Genomic DNA, 23,533 nt, shown 5'->3' with positions numbered 1-23,533 from the left:
CCAATTTGCAGGGATTGGCTGATGAGGGTCTAGGGAAGGTGCCGCTGGTTTTTTCGCACCGTTCCACACGCCACAGTTTTTTTTGTCTTTTAGACATTTTAACAGGGGTACACTTGTGTACCAGTTGTCCAAGTACAAGTTGTACCCCTAATCAAGCAGTGTGTGCAGGAGGTCCTACACATCTTCCCTGTTGTGGACTGGACAGAGGGATCATTTGTTTTGGCCTGTGACCTTTCCTTCCCCTCATAAATCCAGAAAGCGTGTGTGTATCCGGTGTCCGAGTCACACAGCTTGTACATATTTATCCCGTACCTGTCGCGCTTATTTGGTAAATATTGGCGAAACTTCAGCCTGCCCTTGAAGTGCACCAGGGATTCATCTACAGATATTTCTTTTTGAGGGGTGTAGACTGATGAAAATTTTTGGGATAAAATGCTAAGCTGGATCAAATTGTCTGTCAAGAACAATTTGAAAAATCCAATAATAGGCAGCCCTTCTGTCTGCACGTGAATGCCTGCCGCAGCAGTAAATTCTGGGATTTGAGACGTGTAATTGGTTGGGGTTGACCAATCACTGCTGACTGTACCAGGGTCAGACAGATCGGCAGTTTCAGGGTCAGGCAGAACCTGGGCATTAACCCTCCTGCGACTATGAGGAGGTTCCTCACTGTCACTGGAGGAGGAGGATGAGAGAAAGAACTGTGGTTGCTCACCACTCGCGGAGTCCATATCGGACGCGATCGTGGCATACGCCTCTTCAGCGGTGTAAAGTCTCGCTGCCATTTTGGGTGTGTGTGTGTGTGCATATATATATATGTATATGTACACCGCGTTCCAAATTATTATGCAAATGTTATTTTTCGCTGATTTTCCTAAATAGTCGATGCAAATGACAGTCAGTATAATCTTCCAGCCATCAACCGTTGGAGTATAATGTGAATTTTATTGAACAAATCTCCTAATGATAACAGATTTTTTTTTAGAAGTAAAAAACTCAAAATGCACTGTTTCAAATTATTATGCACAACAGAGATAAAAACATTTTAAATGTTGTAAAGAGAACTAAAATGGTCATTTGTTGAATTTGCAGCATCAGGAGGTAATATTTACAGAAATCAAAAGCTCTTTCAATAAAAAAAAACTTAACAGGCCAAGTTACATGTTAACATAGGACCCCTTCTCTGATATCACCTTCACAATTCTTGCATCCATTTAATTTGTGAGTATTTGGACAGTTTCTGCTTGAATATCTTTGCAGGATGTCAGAATAACCTCCCAGAGCTTCTGTTTTGATGTGAACTGCCTCCCACCCTCATGCATATTTTGCTTGAGGATGCTCCAAAGGTTCTCAATAGGGTTGAGGTCAGGGGAACATGGGGGCCACACCATGAGTTTCTCTCCTTTTATGCCCATAGCAGCCAATGACACAGAGGTATTCTTTGCAGCATGAGATGGTGCATTGTCATGCATGAAGATAATTTTACTACGGAAGGCACGGTTCTTCTTTTTGTACCACGGAAAAAAGTGGTCAGTTATAAACTCTACGTACTTTGCAGAGGTCATTTTCACACCGTCAGGGACCCTAAAGGGGCCTACCAGCTCTCTCCCCATGATTCCAGCCCAAAACATGACTCCGCCACCTCCTTGCTGACGTTGCAGCCTTGTTGGGACATGGTGGCCATTCACCAACCATCCACTACTCCATCCATCTGGACCATCCAGGGTTGCATGGCACTCATCAGTAAACAACACGGTTTGAAAATTAGTCTTCATGTATTTCTGAGCCCACTGCAACCGTTTCTGCTTGTGAGCATTGTTTAGGGGTGGCCGAATAATAGCTTTATGCACACTTGCAAACCTCTGGAGGATCCTATACCTTGAGGTTCGCAGGACTCCAGAGGCACCAGCGGCTTCAAATACCTGTTTGTTGCTTTGCAATGGCATTTTAGCAGCTGCTTTCCTAATCGTATTCATTTGTCAGGCAGAAACCTTCCTCATTATGCCTTTATCTGAACGAACCTGTCTGTGCTCTGAATCAGCCACAAATCTTTTCACAGTACGATGATCACGCTTAAGTTTTCTTGAAATATCCAATGTTTTGATACCTTGTCCAAGGTATTGCACTATTTCACGATTTTCGGCAGCAGAGAGATCCTTTTTCTTTCCCATATTGCTTGAAATCTGTGGCCTGCTTAATAATGTGGAACGTCCTTCTTAAGCAGTTTTCCTTTGATTGGGCACACCCGGCAAACTAATTATCACAGGTGTCTGAGATTGATTACAATGATCCAAAGAGCCCTAAGACACAATACCATCCATGAGTTTAATTAAAAAACTAATAATTAAATGTTTATGACACTTAAATCCAATGTGCATAATAATTTGGAACACGGTGTAGTGTTTACACACACGTAGCTCAGAGAACTGTAACAAAGTCTAACACAGATTTTTTTGTTTTTGTTTTTTTTTGTTTTATAGCACTTAGTAAAACTTAATAACGGACACTAAGGGTATGTGCACACGATGAGAGGCTTTTACGTCTGAAAGGACAGACTGTTTTCAGGAGAAAACAGCTGCCTCATTTCAGACGTAAATGCTCCTCCTCGCATTTTGCAAGGCTTCTCTGACAGCCGTAAATTTTGAGCTGTGCTTCATTGAGTTCAATGAAGAACGGCTCAAATTACGTCTGAAAGAAGTGTCCTGCATATAATGTATAGAAGTGTCCTGCATATAATGTATAGAAGTGTCCTGCATATAATGTATAGAAGTGTCCTGCATATAATGTATAGAAGTGTCCTGCATATAATGTATAGAAGTGTCCTGCATATAATGTATAGAAGTGTCCTGCATATAATGTATAGAAGTGTCCTGCATATAATGTATAGAAGTGTCCTGCATATAATGTATAGAAGTGTCCTGCATATAATGTATAGAAGTGTCCTGCATATAATGTATAGAAGTGTCCTGCATATAATGTATATAAGTGTCCTGCATATAATGTATAGTAGTGTCCTGCATATAATGTATAGAAGTGTCCTGCATATAATGTATAGAAGTGTCCTGCATATAATGTATAGAAGTGTCCTGCATATAATGTATAGAAGTGTCCTGCATATAATGTATAGAAGTGTCCTGCATATAATGTATAGAAGTGTCCTGCATATAATGTATAGAAGTGTCCTGCATATAATGTATAGAAGTGTCCTGCATATAATGTATAGAAGTGTCCTGCATATAATGTATAGAAGTGTCCTGCATATAATGTATAGAAGTGTCCTGCATATAATGTATAGAAGTGTCCTGCATATAATGTATAGAAGTGTCCTGCATATAATGTATAGAAGTGTCCTGCATATAATGTATAGAAGTGTCCTGCATATAATGAATAGAAGTGTCCTGCATATAATGTATAGAAGTGTCCTGCATATAATGTATAGAAGTGTCCTGCATATAATGTATAGAAGTGCCCTGCACTTCTTTGCCGAGGCTGTATTTTTACGCGTCGTCGTTTGACAGCTGTCAAACGACGACGCGTAAGTGACAGGTCGTCTGCACAGTACGTCGGCAAACCCCGTCAAATGAATGGGCAGATGTTTGCCGACGTATTGTAGCCCTATTTTCAGACGTAAAACGAGGCATAATACGCCTCGTTTTCGCCTGAAAATAGGTCGTGTGAACCCAGCCTAAGGCTGACTGACTCGGACACTAGGTATTGACACTGACAATGGATTGACGCTGACTGAGGGCGGATTTACACGAGCGTGTAAGTTTTGCACGCGCACGTGGTGCTTTTCCGTTTTCATTCATACTTTTGACTGCTGTTGCGCGAATCACGCGCGTCCCACGGAAGTGCTTCCGTGCGGTGCACGTGATTTCCACGCACCCATTGACTTCAATGGGTGCGTGATGCGTGAAAAACGCTGAAATATAGAACCTGTTGTGAATTTTACGCAGCGGACTCACGCTGCGCAAAAACAACGGACAGTCTGCACTGCCTCATAGACCTGTATAGGTCCCCGCGACCCGCGTGAAAATAACGCGCGTTCCACGGACGTATATCACGTTCGTGTAAATAAGCCCTAACTGACACTTACTGACATGTGACGCGACTGACAGTAATGGATTGACACTGACTATCTGATGCTGACTGACACTTACTGACAAGTGACGCGACTGACAGTAATGGATTGACGCTGACATCGGATTGACGCAGACTAACTGACAACGGACACTGACTGACACTGACTAACTGACGCGACGAATTGATGTAGACGAGCAACTACCTACGAACTAAATCGAATTATTATTTGTGATCAAAAAAGAGAAAAAAATATCTCCCTTATACACTGGGAGGCGGTGGGTAACAGGGGAAGTGAAAATTAGGGGTTATTCACTATTTTCACTGACTACACGATACAGGCTCTGATCTCTTCAACTACTAAACACCAACTAAGAGATCAGAGCCTGTATCCTGTGTTTTTCACCCGCCCTGCAAGAAAACGAACTGTGATTGGTGGGTCTGAACAGACCCACCAATCACAGCTCTCGCCGGCAATGGACCAATAGCAGCAGTCCATTGCCGGTCACATGGGACATGGGGAAGGGGGGAGGGTAATGGGGAAGGGGGAGGGACATGGGGGAGTGATGGTGGGAGTACAGGAACAGTTTTGAAAACTTTTCGAAACTTTTCCTAACCTTTATGGACAATGGGTGTATCTGTACAGCTCTGCACAGATCCACCTATCACATCGATCGCCGGCATTGGACCGCTTTTACGGGTCCGTTGCCGGTGACTGACATGGTTAAGCTGTCGAGGGGGGGGCATTTTTAACCCCTCCCTGGCTAAAAGTGCAAGAAAACGTACTGTGATTGTGGGTCTAAGCAGTGTGTGGAGTATGGAGACATATGGCCTCTGTGTTCTGCTGTACAGACTTCTTCAGGTGCCGTAGATACAGAGCTATTCTCTATACAGAGCAAAGCTTCTGGGGGAGAATACCTCTGTACATAGGGCATCCGATGGAGCATGACACGATATGACAGATAAACTCTCTGTATGCTGGAATATGACATTGGAGGCCTACAAAGTAAAGCCCCATGAAGTAGAATGAGAGTCCTATTAAAGGTAGCAGACAAGGAATGTGATAAAATAACAAAATGAGTAATACTCTCCTCTTACCCCCCGCCCCTCCAGTGCCGCCGCTCTGGTTCTCTTCACCGGTCTTTGCTAACTTCTACAGGAAGTGATAATGTGCCATCCTAACCATGTGACCACTGCAGCTAATCACTGGCCTCGGCGATGATGCTGGCAAGAATGGCACGTCACCTCTGAGGTCAGTGATTGGCTGCAGCCGTTATGTGCATGGACCAGCATATCATCCCTGTAAACAGACCCATGGAGAGCGGCCCCGGGGGATTTACTAGATTAGTATTACTTATTTTTTTGCTTCATCACATCCCCTGCCTGCAGCCCGTCTTTGAAATGTCATGGAAAACGCCTTGATGGCTCCATACAAAATGGACATTATACATGTTTTCTAGGGACACTTTGGTAATCAGGACAGATTGAGATGCAGCTTATCAGGGTGTGTGGCTTGTTAAGGTTTGGTTTGTCTGGACGTAGCATGTCAGAATACAACATTGTTTTCCAAAAACGTTTGCCTTAAGCAGATGTGCCACGCAGCACACACACAGGTCACCAATAAACACACACATGCACAAACACACACAAAGGTAATTATACAGACACCCATGCATAAACCTGCATACTCATGCAGTGTTTGTAGTGCTAGTATGTGACTGAATGTGTAACTGTAACACACGCACACACCACACATACACACACACACACCACCACACTACATACTGTACAATCTCCACACATTACACTATGTACACAAATCTTACAAAGTTTACACAGACACTCCATACACTCTACACATACAGACTACACTCACACACAAACACACACACACACACACACACACACAAACACACACACTATAAATAAACAACTACACACACCACACTACATACTGTACAAACTCCACACACATTACACAAAACATATAACCCACATATACGCTACATACAAACTGTACACACACTCCATCTACACACACACACACACACACACACACACACACACACACACTATGTAAATAAATATATTCATATATATAAACACACACAGCACACCCTATCTATCTTCTAGTCTCCAGACTCCATTTGTAGGGAAACCCACCCCATGGAAGCAGAACCTGTGTGCTCATGGTCATGTGACGAAGATGTCATTGCAGGTCCTTCACCACTTCTAGCCAACTGGTAAGGCAGAGCTGGCTGCATCTTTACGGACTTGCTCACCTCACTTCATGTGCGCCCCTGGAGGAACTTATCTGGCCTTAGGACTTCAGTGCCCTAAGCTAGTCCAGTGTTTGATACCCTTAATAAGGTGGAACCAGAATACAAGGTAGTGGTTTGAAGATACAGCTGCTAGGGGCAATGACAACTGCAAGTCAACGTAAAAACATACTGGTGAGGAGATCAATGAATGGGGCGCTGGTGTGTGCTAACGCAGGTAGACTAGCCAAGTTCGGTAATGGAGTTCAGGCAGAACGGTGATAAAAAGCGATATAACACCTAGAACTGGCATTGAGAAGCTCCCTTAAATAATGCACATTTGCTCTTCACTAGCCGTCCACACCGAGCCCGGTGGAGAAGGACACCTGGCGTGACTCCGGAAACATTGAGACTCCAAATAGGAACGAGAGACACCAGATTTCTTGCTGTGTATCCATCGTTTACTGATCAACAATGCATTGAAGGATCACAAACAAGGTATAATGCGAGTGATAAAGGGCTGGTACATAAGATACATTCTTATACGTGAAACGTCGGCTCACGTCGGCTCTATGCGAATAGTTTGAACGCAATAGTGGGATGCTGGAAATTTTCTATCAATAAATTATAGTCAACTGACATGATCAAAGTGATATGCATATCCTGCTCCGTCTGTCCCCCGATCAGCCCCTTGTGGCAAAATTGCCGGCCGGCGATTGGTAGCTATGGCAGCCGGTGGCCTATTGAAGACCTCCAGGCCTGCCATCGGTGCACTATTAAGCCTTGCCAGAGACAAGGCTTAATAGTAAAGAACAGATAAAGCAATACAAGTATCGCAGTATATTACATGAGTTATCCATTGATTGCAAGTTAAGTTCCCTTCAAGGACTAAAAAATAAAGTAAGAAATTGTTTAATACAATTCTTAAAAATATGACAAAAATAACTAAATGTAAAAAAAAAATTAGTGAAAGCAATAAAACAGTGAACATAATTGGTATATGACAACACAAAACTATTTTTTTCTTAAATTTTTTTTTCTTTGTAAAAGTAGTACCTCATAAAAGAAACTGTATAAATTTGGTATCGCCATAATCGTATTGACCCACAGAATGAAGTTAATGTCGTTTTTACCACACAGTGAATACCATAAAAACAGACCCCAAAACTATGGAGTAATCGCTGTTTTTTTCCTATTCCTTCCCACAATTTATTTTCCAGTATACCAGTACATTATGTGGTGCATTGAATGGTGCCGTTTTATTTTTTCTCATAAAAAATATAACTCATCCCGCAAAAAACAAGCCCTCATACGGCTATGTCGACAAAAAAATAAAAAAACTTATGGCTATTGGAACACAACAATAAAAAAAAATAAAAAAATATTTGCTCCAAGGAGTTACTTGCGGGTTTTCATACAGAAGGTTATAAAACATATAGCATTAATGTAACATATTTACGTTTCTTTAATAATGAGCTTGTCCGATTTCCTTAGCAAAAAACGCACCTAACGTGCAGATTTTTCTGCAGAAACACGGCGGAAAATCCACAGCATTTTCATCTCATGTGATTCCAGCCTTAGGCATTGTTCACACAGTGCATATTTGATGCAGATTTAACCCAAAACCAGAATTCGATACAGGATATGAAACACGTTAAGACCCTTATTTATATATTTCTTCTGTTTAGTTCCGCTCCTCGTTATGACTAAAAAAAAGAAATGTTCAAAATCTGCAGCAAATTTGTATTTCAACAAATCTTATCCACACGCTGCAGAAAAAATACGTAGAAAAAAAAAAGTTTATAAATTGATTGCAGTGCAGATTCTCAATCTGCAGCATGTCCATTTATATTGCAAAAACATTGCGGAATTTCTGCAATGTGTGAACTTACCCTTAAAGAGGCTCTGTCACCACATTATAAGTGGCCTATATTGTACATGATGTGATTGGCGCTGTAATGTAGATTACAGCAGTGTTTTTTATTTCGAAAAACGATCATTTTTGACGGAGTTATGACCTATTTTAGCTTTATGCTAATGAGTTTCTTAATGGACAACTGGGCGTGTTTTACTTTTTGACCAAGTGGGCGTTGTGCAGAGAAGTGTATGACTGCAGCATCCGTGGCCGCGGGCCGTCGGGTTTACTCACCTCCCGACGCCCGCAGCCATGGATCTGTGAGCGCTGGTCCCCATCTCCTTCCTAGGAGACGCCAGCGCTCACTTCCGCTCCGTTCGGCTGTGTCCCGTAGGGTGCGCGCGCACGCTCGTGCCCGGCCATAAAGGGCCAGCGCGCGCAAATTGGAGGAAGTCATCATCATCAACTGCCACGATTTCCTGGTCTATAAGAAGGCCCCAGGCCTTCTAATCCTTGCCTGAGCGTTGTTAGTTTTCCGCGTCTGTCTTGCAAATGGTCCCTTAGTGTTTCCCGTTCCTGTTGTTACCTGTGCCTTGTTCCCCGTTCCTGTTTCCCGTGCTGTGCCTTAGTATCAAGTCGTGCCACGTCCGGTGTCTTCTGCTACGTCCGGAGGAATCCACCACGTCCTGTGTCATCTGCCACGTCCTGTGTCATCTGCCACGTGCAGAGGAGTCTGCCACGTCCTGTGTCATCTGCCACGTCCAGAGGAATCTGCCACGTCCGGAGGAATCCGCCACGTCTGGCGCAACTTGCGGCTCCTGTGTCATCCGCCACGTTTGGCGCTGTCTGCTGCAACCATCTCCATCTGTGCCAATGCTGCGGCCACCATCTGGACTATCCAGGTACCCTTGTGCGGGACATTGTATTTCTGGGGTTTCCTGTGGTTTGGCCAGCTGCCTCCCCGCTACGGCGGTACGGCCTAGTGGGTCCACTAACCCGCTTCGTGACAATGACGCTGACCAATCAGTGACCAATCAGCGTCATAGACTTCTCTCCATTCATTTACACAGCACATAGTAATCTTACTAGATCACTATGTGCAGCCACTTACACGCACATTAACGTTACTGAAGTGTTCTGACAATGAATAGGCATCACCTCCAGCCAGGACGCGATGTCTATTCAGAATCCTGACACCTCGGAAACGTTTGTGTGAGATTTTCAGCAAGGCAAGTGTAATCTCGCGAGATTACGCTGTAAATCGTCATTTAAAACGAGATTACGCTTGCCTTGCTGTAAATCTCACACAAACGTTTCCATGTAAATGTAAATAAATAAATTTATTTGTGTATGGACTCAATACAAAGTCTATGGGCTCGTACTCCAATACATCGGCTTTCTGGAAAAAGCCGAACTGACACAAAGCAGCTGAGCGCTCACACGAGTGCTTCAGCTGCTTCGTTCTAGCGATTGGTGGGGGTCTCAGTGCTTGGACCCCCACCAATCCAAACTTCTGACATGTCTCTATGACATGTCAGAAGTTTGTCGAACGTTTAGCTACACTTTAACTACGCCCCTGCCCCTGATGATGCTCATATTCCAGCATGAAACCGGTGTAATGTTTTATTATGATCCGTGTTTCAGAGACTAGTAATAATACACAGACAAAGATGGATGAAGCTTCTTCTTGTTAGATGTTGTCTTGATCCCCAATTGTGACATCACTGCTGTATACTGCTCCCCGTGATGTGTGTACAATTGTGACATCACTGCTGTATACTGCTCCCCGTGATGTGTGTACAGTTGTGACATCACCGCATTGTGACATCACTGCTGTATACTGCTCCCTGTGATGTGTTTACAATTGTGATGTCACGGAATCTGTAGGAAAATTACACGGTGTTACAGTGGGAGACTTAGTCTGGATATACACACGAAGAGATATACTCCAGGGCAAAATGCTGTTTCGACTTCTTCTAATTGTGAATGTGCTATTAGCGTCTGTGGAAGGCGCTCCTATCGATATCCGCAGATATGACTCAGGTGCGAGGAATAGGATAAGCACAGGTAAGAGCATCACCAGATATACACTGAATATGGGGTTAAGGCTAGATTTACACAAGCGTGTCTGTTTTGCACGCATAAAAAATTTAGTGTTTTTCTTGCGTTGCAGTTCCGTTTGACATCCGTTTTTTTCTCATAATTTGTCTTGCATCTGTTGATTGAGTCACGGACAGCACACGTATGTCGCCCGCGTGCTGTCCGTTTTTTTCACGCACACATTGTCTTCAATGGGCTACGTGGTGCGCAAATACGCACCAAAATAGGACATGCAGTGAGTTTCATTCAACGGAAACACATGCTGCGTGAAAAACAACAGAATGTGTGAATAGCCACATTCATTTTCATATACGCTTGTCTGAATAAGGCCTAATACTAGTAGGAACAGGTAAATAATCTGAGAGGACTGATCCAGTGTTCAGTCCAATAACCTATAGATTACACATGGAAGTCTAAGGCTGGATTTGTACATATTTTCAAAGCACAGCGTGCTCTAGTTTTGTTTTTTGTTTTTCTGGTCTTTTATCCCATAGACTTCTTTCTAGGACTTCAAAAACACCAGAAAAAAACGTACAAATGTCACAAAAAAAAAAATTACCACTAAAAATGCATTTAAAATCGCCACTAAGGCTTGAAACAACGGGTTATTTTTACACGAGTTTTAAAAAGCTGAATAAGAAGTGTGTGTGAAGCCCGCCTAATACTGTCCTGTCTATGCCGGATACACTCACTAATAGATATAGCAGGAGAGCATTGGCGCGGTGTACAGAAGAGATATAGGGAATAGATGGAGTTTCTCATTTTCTCCCTAGAGTTGTTCTTTAATGTCTCTTTTTACTTTCTAGACATCAGAGATCTTCTATATGGTCCCTGCTCAAAAACATGCGGTAAGTAACACAAAACTGAGATCTGACTTATCTTATCATCATTTTCTGGTCTGGGGGCTTAATATATACTCAGCGGTTGCTTGGTGGTCTCCTTCTTGTATTTTGCTGGGTTTTCACGTGTTATTCTGTGTACTATGACCGGATGTGCGGTGTAGTCATCATACTGGGCTTATTGTAGTGTGTGAACGAGGTCTAATAGGGTCCAAGTCCTTTCATGAGGGTCAGACCCGCTTCATTACAGATAACAGGTTATCACTGTTATGTCACATTTGTAAAGTGACCGCGGATTATTAATAAGTCACATGATAAATAGAACGGACGATTTTTCATGTGAGTTGTCGGTAATTTCGGCGTGTGACTCCCATTATGTTTTCCCTTTTCCAGGTTCTCATAACCCGGCCGAATGTGATTCCTGCCCCGCAAGGAATAATAGCGATGACTTGTGGCGGTGATGATCATACATGGGATTATATTCATTCCTGGGGGGGTCATTTATGATCATTGTAGAATTTTCCGCACGTGATTGGATTTTCTATCTTTCTATTGTCACAGTCACATGATCAGAGGAAATGATCCTATGGGAATAAATCAATGAGGCGCCGTATACAATGTATATGTTAGTAGAGCGACATTTCTGAGATCTCTTATGGATACGTCTCTTCCACTAGAAGACTACAGGGAATTACACTGATAGATTGGGAGACGTTTCCGTGTTTTCACACAACTAATTGATGTTTCCTTTTGCCAGGCATTGGTATTCGGGTGGTCTATGTCACCAAAGGCTGCCCCCACCAAAAAGACAAATGTTTCTTCCGCATGGAGCAGTGCCAAGGACCTCAGGATTGTGGGGGTAAGTGACATAGTTACATAGCGAGTAAGATTGAAAAAACATAAATCCATCTAGTTCAGCCAAATATCCTGCAAGGTTCTTATTAAAAACAACCCCTATGAGGCCGGAGACATTTTCCTTCCCCCTCCAAATATGATGATCAGGATATAAATTCAAGGATTAATGCCCCATCCCCAGAGATCTAGTACAGATCCCTTATAATATTAGATTTTTCAGGAAAAGCATCCAGGCCACTTCTAGAATCTTTCAATGAAATAACATCCTGTGGCTGGGAGTTCCATAGTCTCACTGCTTTTACAGTAAAGAATCCGCGTATATGATGATGGTGACACATTCTTTCCTCTAGATCAGGGGTCGGGAACCTATGGCTCGCGAGCCAGATATGGCTCTTTTGATGGCCGTATCTGGCTCGCAGACATGAGCTTCATAACCCCCTCCATTTATATTCGTTGTGCTCCGCAGCTCTTACTTCCGCGTTGAACCGTGCATCTTACGTCGTGCTGCCACTGGTGCGCATACGCTGCCAGCAGATTCCATTTACCTCTATGGAGAGAGAGGGAGCAGCGTGACGTAAGATGCAGGGATCAACCCGGTAGTCGGAGCTGCAGAGCACAACGAATATAACTACATATTCGGCAGGTACCGATCGCTGCTAGTTCACTCTTGGGGGGCTTTAAATCAGTTTCTTATACCCCCAAGAGATGATTTAAAAGCCCCCAAGCATGAAATATAGGTGGCAGAAGTCCTTTAATTCCAGGGGAGTCCTGAGGGAGAGGTTTTATTTGGGGAAATGGCTATGTTCACACTGTAGAACAGATTTTATCTGTCGCTGAATCAGCGGCAGATAACATCTGCCGTAATCAAAATTTTCTCTATGCAGATTTCACTGCATTATGCTGATGCTTATTTATATTTACGGGAATGCAATCTGCAGCCCCGTAGAAGTCTATGGGAGTTCCGCCAAATATAGGACACTGCAATAGGTTGAATCGCAGCAGATTCTGCAACTGTGGCATGGATGCAGAATCCGCAAGTCTCCATAGACTTCTATGGATAGCAGATAAAATCAGCGCATATTTAAAAAAAAAATCTGCAGTGTGAAAGCAGCCTAATAGTGTCACAGGCCAATCACCGCTAACTGATGCCTGTATACAGCACTTAAGGCAGTGACACCCCGGTGCTTTCCAGGATTGCGGTGGAGGTGATAGGATGTGACATCTTGCACAATCCTATCACAGCCAGCGCTGCAGCCTCCACTATTCCAGGCAGCGGTATACAGGCAGCGGATAGCAGTGATGGGACTGTGACATTAGTGGTGGTCCTCTACTGTTAGAAGCCCACCGCTTCCACCAGGTGTTTTCTAAGACACCCCACGTTTTTGGGTGACAGTAATATAAGACTGTCTTATTCTCAGAGAAACTAGATTTTTGGCACACTTAGGCTCCTATTCACACTGAGGAATGAAGCACTGAAAATTGTACTTCATTCTTCAGTGTTGGCGCGATGAACATGGGCTGTGTATACTGCCCAATTTGAGTGCAGAAATGCTTCTGCGAGTCCTGTGGGCTCCCATTGAGCTCCTCTTGAGCATAACAGGAGGTCAGCGCAGACCTGCAACATCAGGTGGGAAGAATGCCAGCTTCCAGTCATGCGCAGGAAAAAGAAGAAGCCAGACTGCTGGACTGATGTCATGCATCGCAAGCTCACAATGTAAGTTATTTATTTAATTTTTTTACTGCTAATTACCATTGTTTCAGTCCAGTTGTGGCTTTATACAGCAGGGAGGAGCATTCCTTGCTGTACTAAGTGAACATTGGAGCGATTGATCTGTCAATGGCCCTTTAAACATATTGTACGGCTCTCGCGGAATTATATTTCAAAATATGTGGCGTTTACGGCTCTCTTAGCCAAAAAGGTTCCTGACCCCTGCTCTAGATGTAGTGGATGCCCCTTATTTACAGGCCTGGATATAAAAAGACAATGAGAGATCTCTGTACTGTTCATTAATATATATTATACATAGTTATTAGGTCACCCCTAAACTGTTTATCTTTCCAAACTAAAAGCCCCATATTTAATCATATTACTGGGTACTGCAGTGCAACCATTCAATGTATTTGTTACCCACTTCTGAACCCGCTCCAGCTCTGCTATGTCTTTCTTATATACTAGTGCCCAAAACTCAATACAAAGGGCAATTTATTATTTGCCCTTTACCAGTTTTCTAGCGTGGACATATCGCAAATGGTTTAAAAATCGCAACTTGCACAAAAAAATATGACTTTTAAGACATTAGCGCCACTCATGCCACTTTAATAAAAAGTGGGTGGGGCCCCACAGAAAGGGCAGAGCCTACCACAAATTTACTGCAATTTACCACAGAAATAGGCGCAAATCATAGCGCAAATCTACTCCAGCTCAAGTTTAAGTAGATTTGACTTTCTGGCACACGGACAATCAGAGATGCGCCTAATTTATTAAGACACATCTTACTCCAGAGCTCTTTACATTAAGACTGCCATCTGATACTCCAGTCCTAATAAATTCCCCCCAATATATCTATGTAGGGTCCGGTTATATGGTAAATATCCAGCCACTGCTAATTCATATCCAATGCTGCATCACTGACACTACACTGTGGTTACATCCCATACAAACAAGAACAATGACATTTCCTGACAATCTTGGGGACATTAATTTTGGATTAAAAATTTGTATCAAAGGGATATTATTATTATTATTATTATTATTATTATTAATAATAATAATAAAAAAAGTTATTATAATAATAGTAATAATAATGATAGTAATAATAATAATAGTAATAATAATATTGATAATAGTAATAATAATGATAGTAATAATAATAGTAATAATAATAATAGTATTAATAATAGTTATAATAATGATAGTAATAATAGTAATAATAATAGTAATAATAATAGTAATAATAATAGTAATAATAATAATAGTAATAATAATTAATTATAGTAGACAAGTTATCTGATCACTTATTGCTTCTCCTTCTTTTCCAGTACATACCACTACTCCTGCGCCTCCAATACCGTTTTGGAATAAATTTATTGTGACTTCTGCAGCTTCTACCGTCATCTCTCTACTTAAAAATAAATACATTGCGGCTGCTCCCGGTTCTGTTGTCGCCATCTTCATCCTTGGAATGTTTTTTTCTCTCATCCATTACATCAGATATAAGTAAGTATTGTAAATAATGATTTCGTGTCTTGCTTTTACCATACTGACTTCCATGCCCAGCCGTCTACTCACAAACCAGAGATTTCACAAGAATATTCTGCAGTTCCTTTCACGCTCTTCTCTATATAGAAGAACAAAAGGATAACTACAAAATATCTGTCTGTGATTTGCCCGGATTTCATGTTGTATTAGAACAGTGGAGTCCAAATTCTCTGAAGTGCAAAGCCCTGACATGTGACGGAGCCATCTTACCCCGAAAGTCTTAAGCCGCCCATACACATTGTATGGCGGTCAGGCGAACACTTGATACATCCCCACGGGAACAAAGGATCGGGCATGTAGAAATTAAACATGCCGATGCTTTAAGGGGTCACCTGTGGCAGGTTCTTATGTGGGCGACTGTTACTGGTGTAATTATTTTTATATCTGAATATTGGAGGGTTGTAGGTAAAAGAGTCATCACTGGGGTTCAGTCCTGCTCTGCCCGTGATCCTTGGGGTGCCAATTCTATACCATCCATAAATGCAAATACATCTCAGCATCTCAGGATCTTCTTGGTGCAAATAAAATTCTGCTTATTCCATTACATCCATATAACAGGGCAATGTTTCCCATGACGTGGCACTGTTATATGGATATAATGGAATAAACAGCATATTATATTTCTCTATGACGCTGGGATGTATTTGCACTTCTGGATATTGGAGGGTATGTAATTGTGTTCTCCTTCCAGGTTCCTCCAGCACATAACTGCTCAGTGCCATATATATGTTCTACACCGGAGTCTATATAGGAAATACTGTACCACCTCTTCTAGTTATAACATGACCCAGTAATGGGAATATTACAATGTAGACTTCTTGTGGCTCATGAACATGTCACTCTGGAGTTGTGCGCCCCTGGTGGTCTAATGGGGGCACATTACACCTCTATGTACATAATATAAAGTATTGCTAATTGTCACAGATGTAAAATGACTTGGGGGTAATGATTCTACAGATAGAAATAGATAAAATGAAGAAACATATGAAGCTTTATCACATTCTACAGAAAACAGAGATGATTCATGTCACTAATCCACAATATTACTTCCCTTATTACAATTATATAGAAAATCGATGAAGAAAAAATCCAAGAGAGATGTTGAGACCCAATGTACCATCGATGAAAGTAGAGAGAGTAGCGACCAAATCAACGATAAATACGGTATAACAATGTGACATATTAATATCTATCTACATAGAACAATTTATAGGGGGGTTTTCTATCACTTGGACACTGGGAATTTTCTGGTTTGACTCTTTGATTTAATGAAATGTTTTTGCTAAAAAAAACAACCTAATCTATGAACATTTTCAGTAACGTCACCGGAGTCATCACAACTGCGCACTATATCTCAATGTATTTCCCAATGAACGCCTCTTATTGGCGAGGACGGAGTATTCCCGCTCCTCACACCATCCGGAGCCGTTCTCTGTAACTATCTGCCGTCTTGTGACATAACACTACACACCATCACATACAGTTATTCCCACATCCACCAAAGGTAAAAGTGCAGCTTCACTTTACAGAAAAATCCTCCATTTTATAGATTATTCAATACAACACTCAATATAACCACTGGTCCACGATTGTGTATTTGATCGGTTTCTCTATCTCGCTGCCATGATCATTAATCCGGGAACATAGTTATACAGGGAAACTGGGGGCATCCATCATATCGACAAAGAAAAGTGAAGGAATCCTAAATGTAGAGGTAGCTTCAGAGATTGTGTTTTTTTTATTCTCGTGGATTATTGTTTCAAATACCTGTAAACGGTTAATAAATTACACTGAACAACTTTATTTTATCATTTCTGATTTCAATGTTCTGTGTTTCAGAAAAACGTCAGGACAAAATTAATATTATAACTGATGATGCTTCTCAAGGACTGGCTGAGAACATAGACATCAAAGGAGACACTAAGATCTCTATGCCTGAACCCAATGATGAAACCATCAACATCAGCCCAGAGGACGTGGACACCACCTCTGATATTAAAACCGATGATGATTCTCATGGACTGGCTGAAAACAGAGATCTCATTGAAGATACTAAGATCTCCATGCCTGGATCTAATGATGTTTCCATCAATATCAGTCCAGAGGACGTGGACACCACCTCTGATATAACCGATAATACTCCTTATGAACGGGCTGAAAATAGAGATATCATTGAAGACACTAAGGTCTTCATGCCTGAATCCAATGATGTTACCATCAATGTCAGTCCAGATGACGTGGACACGGCTTCTGATAATATAACTGATGATGCTCCTCATGGACTGGCTGAAAACGGAGATCTCATTGAAGACACTAAGATCTCCATGCCTGGATCCAATGACGTAACGATCAACATCAGCCCAGAGGACGTGGACATCGCCTCTGACATTACAACCGATGAAGCTCATCATGGACTGGCTGAAACCAGAGATCTCATTGAAGACACTAAGATCTCCATGCCTGGATCCAAAAATGTAACCATCAATATCAGCCCAGAGGATGTGGACACCGCCTCTGAAATTATAACCGATGATGCTTCTCATGGACGGGCTAAAAACATAGACATCATTGAAGACACTAAGATCTCCATGCCTGGATCCAATGATGTAACCACCAATATCAGCCCATATCATGTGGACACCACCTCTGAAAGTAAGTTCTCAGGGCTTTTATCTTTTAATTTAGCCTTATAATATTACACAATATTACTAATAAAATTACATAGTATTACACAAATTAATAAATCAAACAAGAGGATTGAGGGCCGTTCTCAGAAGATATTACAATCTATGAGGAAATACGGATGACACAAAAAGTTAAAAGTGCTGTTTTGGTTCAGCCATATCTTATGCTAAATAGGGTAGTACACATAAAGAAGCATGAACCGGTCACCAGCCAGTATCTATGACTAAATTATGTTAATAATTTAGATCTGTGTATCATCCTCTTTATAGTCCTAGCCTATCACATCACATTACTGATACCTCCCAACATTTTAACCCTTATTCATGGGAAATTACTAAACCACGCCCCCATTATGAGGAACACCCACAGAACTGCCCAATTTGGGATTATATTTGCATAAGCCCCACCCCTTTTAAGGTCCATTTCACGGGACATTTCAGAGAAATCAGGACGCGTATAGTGGGAAAATACAGCAAAAACAGGATGTTCGGCAGGTGCGATATTACTGATCACTGGTGATGATGAATTGTAAGGAGCAAGAATTTTCCATTCTTCATATGATAAAGAGACTGATTGTTATTATAAGAAGTAGCAGCAGTTGTTCTAGTTTACATTGTGTGGATAAAAAACTGTCGACCGTGTCATTGTTGACAATATATTAGGGAATTGTTGCTTACGCCATTTCCTAATATTTTATGAATCTCGCTCCCCAGGCTGATGGTGAAGTAGAAACAATGTCCATTATATTAACAGCTGATCTTATAGACTGCGTGTGTTTTACAGAACAACAAGAGGATAAAGAACAACTCCAACATCTTCCAAGTGCTGAGAAATATCTTGGGCAGAATAAGGAAGGAGTTGGATTTAACGCCTCTAAGACCAACACGTTTACAGGCAGCGCCAGTTATTCTTCACCAATGCAGGAATTACACAAACATCTTCTGGCGTATTTTGAAAAAGCTGCATCTTCTCCCAAATAAAAAGAAGGTAAGAATGTGAGAGTTTCTTAGAGCTCCATAAACCTCTTCATAAACTTTATGGTTGTCCTGAGATGTGGTCATCTAGTTACAGACTGCCACTTACTGTGACCTGTATTCTGCAATGGGAGATAGACCATTGTTATAATATCTACAGGGTCCTGATGGGGGGCAGTGAAGGAGCAGCGAACTGTAGAATCCCCCGGCTGCCCCGCTCATTATAATCTATGGCCATGTACATAGATCACTCCTCGCTGTGCTACTAATTCCAGTTGTACTCAGCTCACAACATACAATGCAGGTGAAGTAACGTTATCACTCCATCTTCTGAGACCTTGTTGTGTCCATCGTCGTTTTATCCAATGTGAAGTATGTAAGTCTTCAGACTGCATATGTAATGGTGAGAACGATGATGAGGATGGTGACTATGATCCGGATTATCGCAGCAGGTGTAGCAGCAATGCAACGAACAAAACCTTATTTGATGCTCAAAACTTTTGCAAATCAAAATTGCCGTTTATCCTCTTCCCCTTCCACTGCAGTAACTCAGACTAGATGACAGCTGGAGCTTTTAGTAGCACGGACGTATCAGATGTGTCCTTGGCTACTAAAGTGCCTTCCTGCAAAAGAGACACCTTTGCAGACTTTTTGTTTTTTTGCAGCATATGTATTCTATTAAATAAAACATTTTCTAATTAAAAAATGTGGCACTGTTTGTCTTCCGCAGCTTGTATGTCTTACAATACAATACAAACTGCTGGGTGCCGTTCAGTGCTCATCCTGTCAGATGAACTTACTGTCTGGTCAGTCTCCAGCCCATCTCTCTGCTCCCCTGAAAGTTTAAGGGGTTTTCCAGTGAGAATAAATCGATGGCCTATCCACAGAATAGGCCATCATTATTTGATCAGTGGGTGTCCGAATCTCAGAACCCCTGCCAATTTCTCTTTACTGCTCCATACTGTGAAACATTAACACACTTGTAGCTGCGGTTCCAAGTTTTTTACAGCCTTCTCCCATTTACTTTATAGGGAAGAGGCATTAATACTGTAAACCGCCGCTACAAGTGTGTTAATGTTTCACAGTAAAAAGCAGTGACAAGAATGACGGGGGAAGCAGGACTTGCAAGAGCTCCGTTGCCACCTCAAAACAGCTGATTGGTGGGGGTGCCGAGAGTCGGACTCCCACTGATCAAATATTAATGATCAATTTCTTCTCACTGCAAAACTCCTTTAATCTCCGCTGTCAGCTTTGATTAGTGTTCAGGAGAGCAGAGGGGCTGGAAAATGAGCCGCCAGTAAGATCGTCCAAAATGTTTTCATTAAAACCAATTGCAAATATGTTTTATTTAATAAAATACATTGAGTGCAATGAGGAAAACCCCGCAAAGGAGTCCATAGCGTTTAAGATGAAAATCTGAGCACTGATTGGTTGCTATGGGCAATAAGGTCAGATTTTATGTTAGAGTTTTGATATTTCAGGCTCATGGGTGACTTTAATATTTCACAATCTGTAACTATTCCTGTTATTGACCGTCTAGTGTTATAAAGTAGAACGATATAAAATGTGAATGATCTGATAATGTATTTATACCTCATTAAGCTTCTCATTTTGTTTTATTTCAACTACAGCATGACGCCATGGACATTATAATAGACATAATTACTTCTCAACGTAATAAGACGTCATCTTGGATTGTCCATGGCTGCACTGGTAATAGAGGACAAAGGATCCTCGCCTTAATTTCCACACAAGGCAAATATGAACTAAACAAATGTGTCAATACTTTAAAGCTATTTAGACTTTCACCGCAATGAGCAGCAGGGCTCTGCTTTGCTCAAGACTTAACTATAATGTTTCCAAACAACCACAAACTTTTGCATGCAGTGGTGGTCATAATTACAAATCTGCTATGACCTACCCTGTTACTGTTTTCAGTGGTTCAAACATTATAGCTCTACACCGATAATTGGGGAAACTGGACCTGGAGTTTCTGCAATTCCAAAGCTTGCATTGAGAAAGAAAACAAGACCAGCCTCACAGACTAAGTCAAATGAATTTCCTGTGACCTCTTCCTCAGAAAAGCATCCCAAGGAATTAGTATGCGTCTCTTTTGGAGAAAAGAGTACCAGCAAACCTAGGTCCACCTCAAAGGATTTTTTTTCTGTGCCTGTGGCTCGGCTGAGTCACAGTGCCAACCTGGACTTGACCAATCTTTGGACTATAGATCCATATACCCGGAGTCTTTGTGAAATAAACTCACAAGGAAAGACAAATCTCGCTGCCTGTGGGTCGGATGAGTCACAGTGCGAAACCTCATTAAAATATGACAATTGTCTCTGCCTGTGGCTCGGCTGAGTCACAGTGCAATCTTGGACATAAGTGCCACCTGCCACCGATTTGTGCCAGCTATCAACATTACTCGGTGAAAAATTTGAATACCTCATCACCATTACCAACAGAAGAGACTGTAACTACAAACCGTCTCCAGATGAAAGGAGGATTTTTAAGACTTGCATTTTCATGACTGCTACTGGTTACACCTTACATAATTTAGACTACTGATACATGTATGCCAACTTTATGGAAACATTTATGTAGTCATTCTATTTCAATAAAAATATGAACGTCTAAACATAGTGTTTTATTATATAAGTAGAACATTACTATAGAAAACTGTCTGTACCCTGAAACATGCTGGTTTACCACACATTCTGGATTACTAGAAAGGTATAGTGAAATGTTGCTGAAAGTCATGAAACAGAATCCGTAGCGGATTCATTATAATAATCTAGGGAGTGGCTGAAAAAAAGCAGTGTGGCATGGGGAATTTTGCTTTGTTCGGTCACGCTCCTTATTACGCCTTTAAATATGTAAGACACATTTTCGACACATTGTCGAAATCTTTGGCCCCTCACTTCTACAGCCCATCCCCACCGTCTATACCAACACAGATTGAGACTCCAGACCGGACCCATAAATAAATCAATCCAGACACTAAACCCATTTATAAATTCAGAAACACCCCCAAACTAATTTAGACCCAAGACCAGACCCTAAAATTAATTAAGACTTTAAACCACTGTATTACGTAAGATCCCAGACCCCTAAATTAATTCCGACTTCAGACCAGAGGCCTAAATTAATGCAGACCTTAGACCAGACCCTTAAATTACCTCAGACTTAAGATCAGACCCATTCATTAATTCAAAGTCCAGACCAGTCCCCTACATCCATTCAGACCCCAGACCAGACCTCGACATTACTTTAGACCCCAGACCAGAACTCAACATTACTTCAGACCCAAGATTAGAACCCTAAATTAATTCAGACACCAGACCAGACCCCTTAAATAATCAGACCTCAAGAAAGACCCCTCTATATACTCACCTCTCCTCGCACCTTTATGCTGGACAGCCTCAGGACCTAGAAAGATGCTGGAGCCTGGAGCTAAATAGAAGCAAGGAGAGTATTACCAGCTGTTATATATTAGATGAATCAAATAGATAACGGCGTAAAAAGTAAATGGGTTCTGTTCTTTAGGGGAGGAAAATTTTCCCCATGACCCCTAAAATCCATCCCTGATCCAATCAATATGACTGTGCAACCCCTCAAAAAATCATTGTAAGTTAACATTTTGTTATGATTTTTTGTCATGAGATTCATATATCTCGACGTCTTGATCAGTATTTGCTTCCTGTTCTGAAAAATTTTAGATTATGGGACAATTTATAATTTATTTTTTTTGGGTGCTCCTGTCTCAGAATCTGCAGGGGTGGATCGAGAATTGTTTGGGTCCCAATGGCAATAGGGGTCATGGGCTTCATAGAGCAAAATGTAAGTGGTTTTTATTTTTCCACTTGATGCAGCCACATAACAGACCACATTGTCACTCTGGTCTAGTCAGGTTGTTTTTATTTTTGTGTGAAATTAAATTATACATTCTTATATTAGGTTAGAGCTTTTTTTCTTAAACAAAGTTCTAAATCCCCTATTCCCCATTTAACCCCTTTAGGACACAGCTTGTTTTGGCCTTGTGGACACAGATGATTTTTTCAAATCTGACATGTATCACTTTATGTGGTAATAACTCCGGAATGCTTTTACCTATCCAAGTGATTCTGAGATTGTTTTCTCGTGACATATTTTACTTTAAGTTAGTGAAAGAATTTGGTTGATAAATTCAATATTTAATTGTGGAAAACACCAAAATTTACAGAAAATGTGTAAAAATTAGCATTTTTCTAAATTTAAATGTATCTACTTGTAAAACAGATAGTAATACCACACAAAATAGTTACTAGTTAACATTTCCCATATGTCTACTTTATGTTTGCATCATTTTTTGAACGTCCTTTTATTTTTCCGGGACGTTACAAGGCTTAGAACTTTAGCAGAAATTTCTCACATTTTCACGAAAATTTCAAAAGCCTATTTTTTCAGTGACCTGTTTAGTTCCGAAGCGGCTTTGAGGGCCTTATATATTAGAAAGTGCCAATAAAATGCCCCATTTTGAAAACTGCACCCCTCAAAGTATTCAAAACAGCATTCAGAAAGTTTATTAACCCTTTAGGCGTTTTAAAGGAATTAAAAAGTACAGGTGAAATTTACAAATTTTAAGTTTTTTTCCG

General features: G+C 41.3%; 1 protein-coding gene across 1 annotated transcript; it reads left to right on the top strand.

The window, feature by feature from the left end:
* The first annotated feature begins 10,148 nt into the window (after window positions 1–10,148).
* On the top strand, window positions 10,149–21,524 carry LOC142662617 (uncharacterized). The gene is made up of 8 exons (XM_075840828.1): window positions 10,149–10,257; window positions 11,097–11,138; window positions 11,887–11,988; window positions 15,024–15,201; window positions 16,313–16,407; window positions 17,083–17,895; window positions 18,712–18,915; window positions 20,534–21,524. The coding sequence occupies exons 1-7, from the start codon at window positions 10,149–10,151 to the stop codon at window positions 18,906–18,908; spliced, it is 1,536 nt and encodes a 511-aa protein (XP_075696943.1). The 3' UTR covers window positions 18,909–18,915; window positions 20,534–21,524.
* Window positions 21,525–23,533: the final 2,009 nt, after the last annotated feature.

The sequence above is a fragment of the Rhinoderma darwinii genome, chromosome 10 (genome assembly GCF_050947455.1).
Source record: "Rhinoderma darwinii isolate aRhiDar2 chromosome 10, aRhiDar2.hap1, whole genome shotgun sequence".
NCBI classification, from domain to species: domain Eukaryota; kingdom Metazoa; phylum Chordata; class Amphibia; order Anura; family Rhinodermatidae; genus Rhinoderma; species Rhinoderma darwinii.
Note: the sequence above shows the minus strand (reverse complement) of the source record. Positions and strands in the feature narration are given on the sequence as shown.

What these genes read in the sequence shown, in the direction of transcription:
- LOC142662617 (XM_075840828.1), top strand. Translation starts at nt 10,149, where the DNA reads ATGCTGTTTCGACTTCTTCTAATTGTGAATGTGCTATTAGCGTCTGTG. An exon ending in TCCCTGCTCAAAAACATGCG is followed by an intron (nt 11,139 to 11,886) that starts GTAAGTAACACA and finishes TCCTTTTGCCAG; the next exon opens with GCATTGGTATTCGGGTGGTC. An exon ending in CCAAATCAACGATAAATACG is followed by an intron (nt 16,408 to 17,082) that starts GTATAACAATGT and finishes TCTGTGTTTCAG; the next exon opens with AAAAACGTCAGGACAAAATT.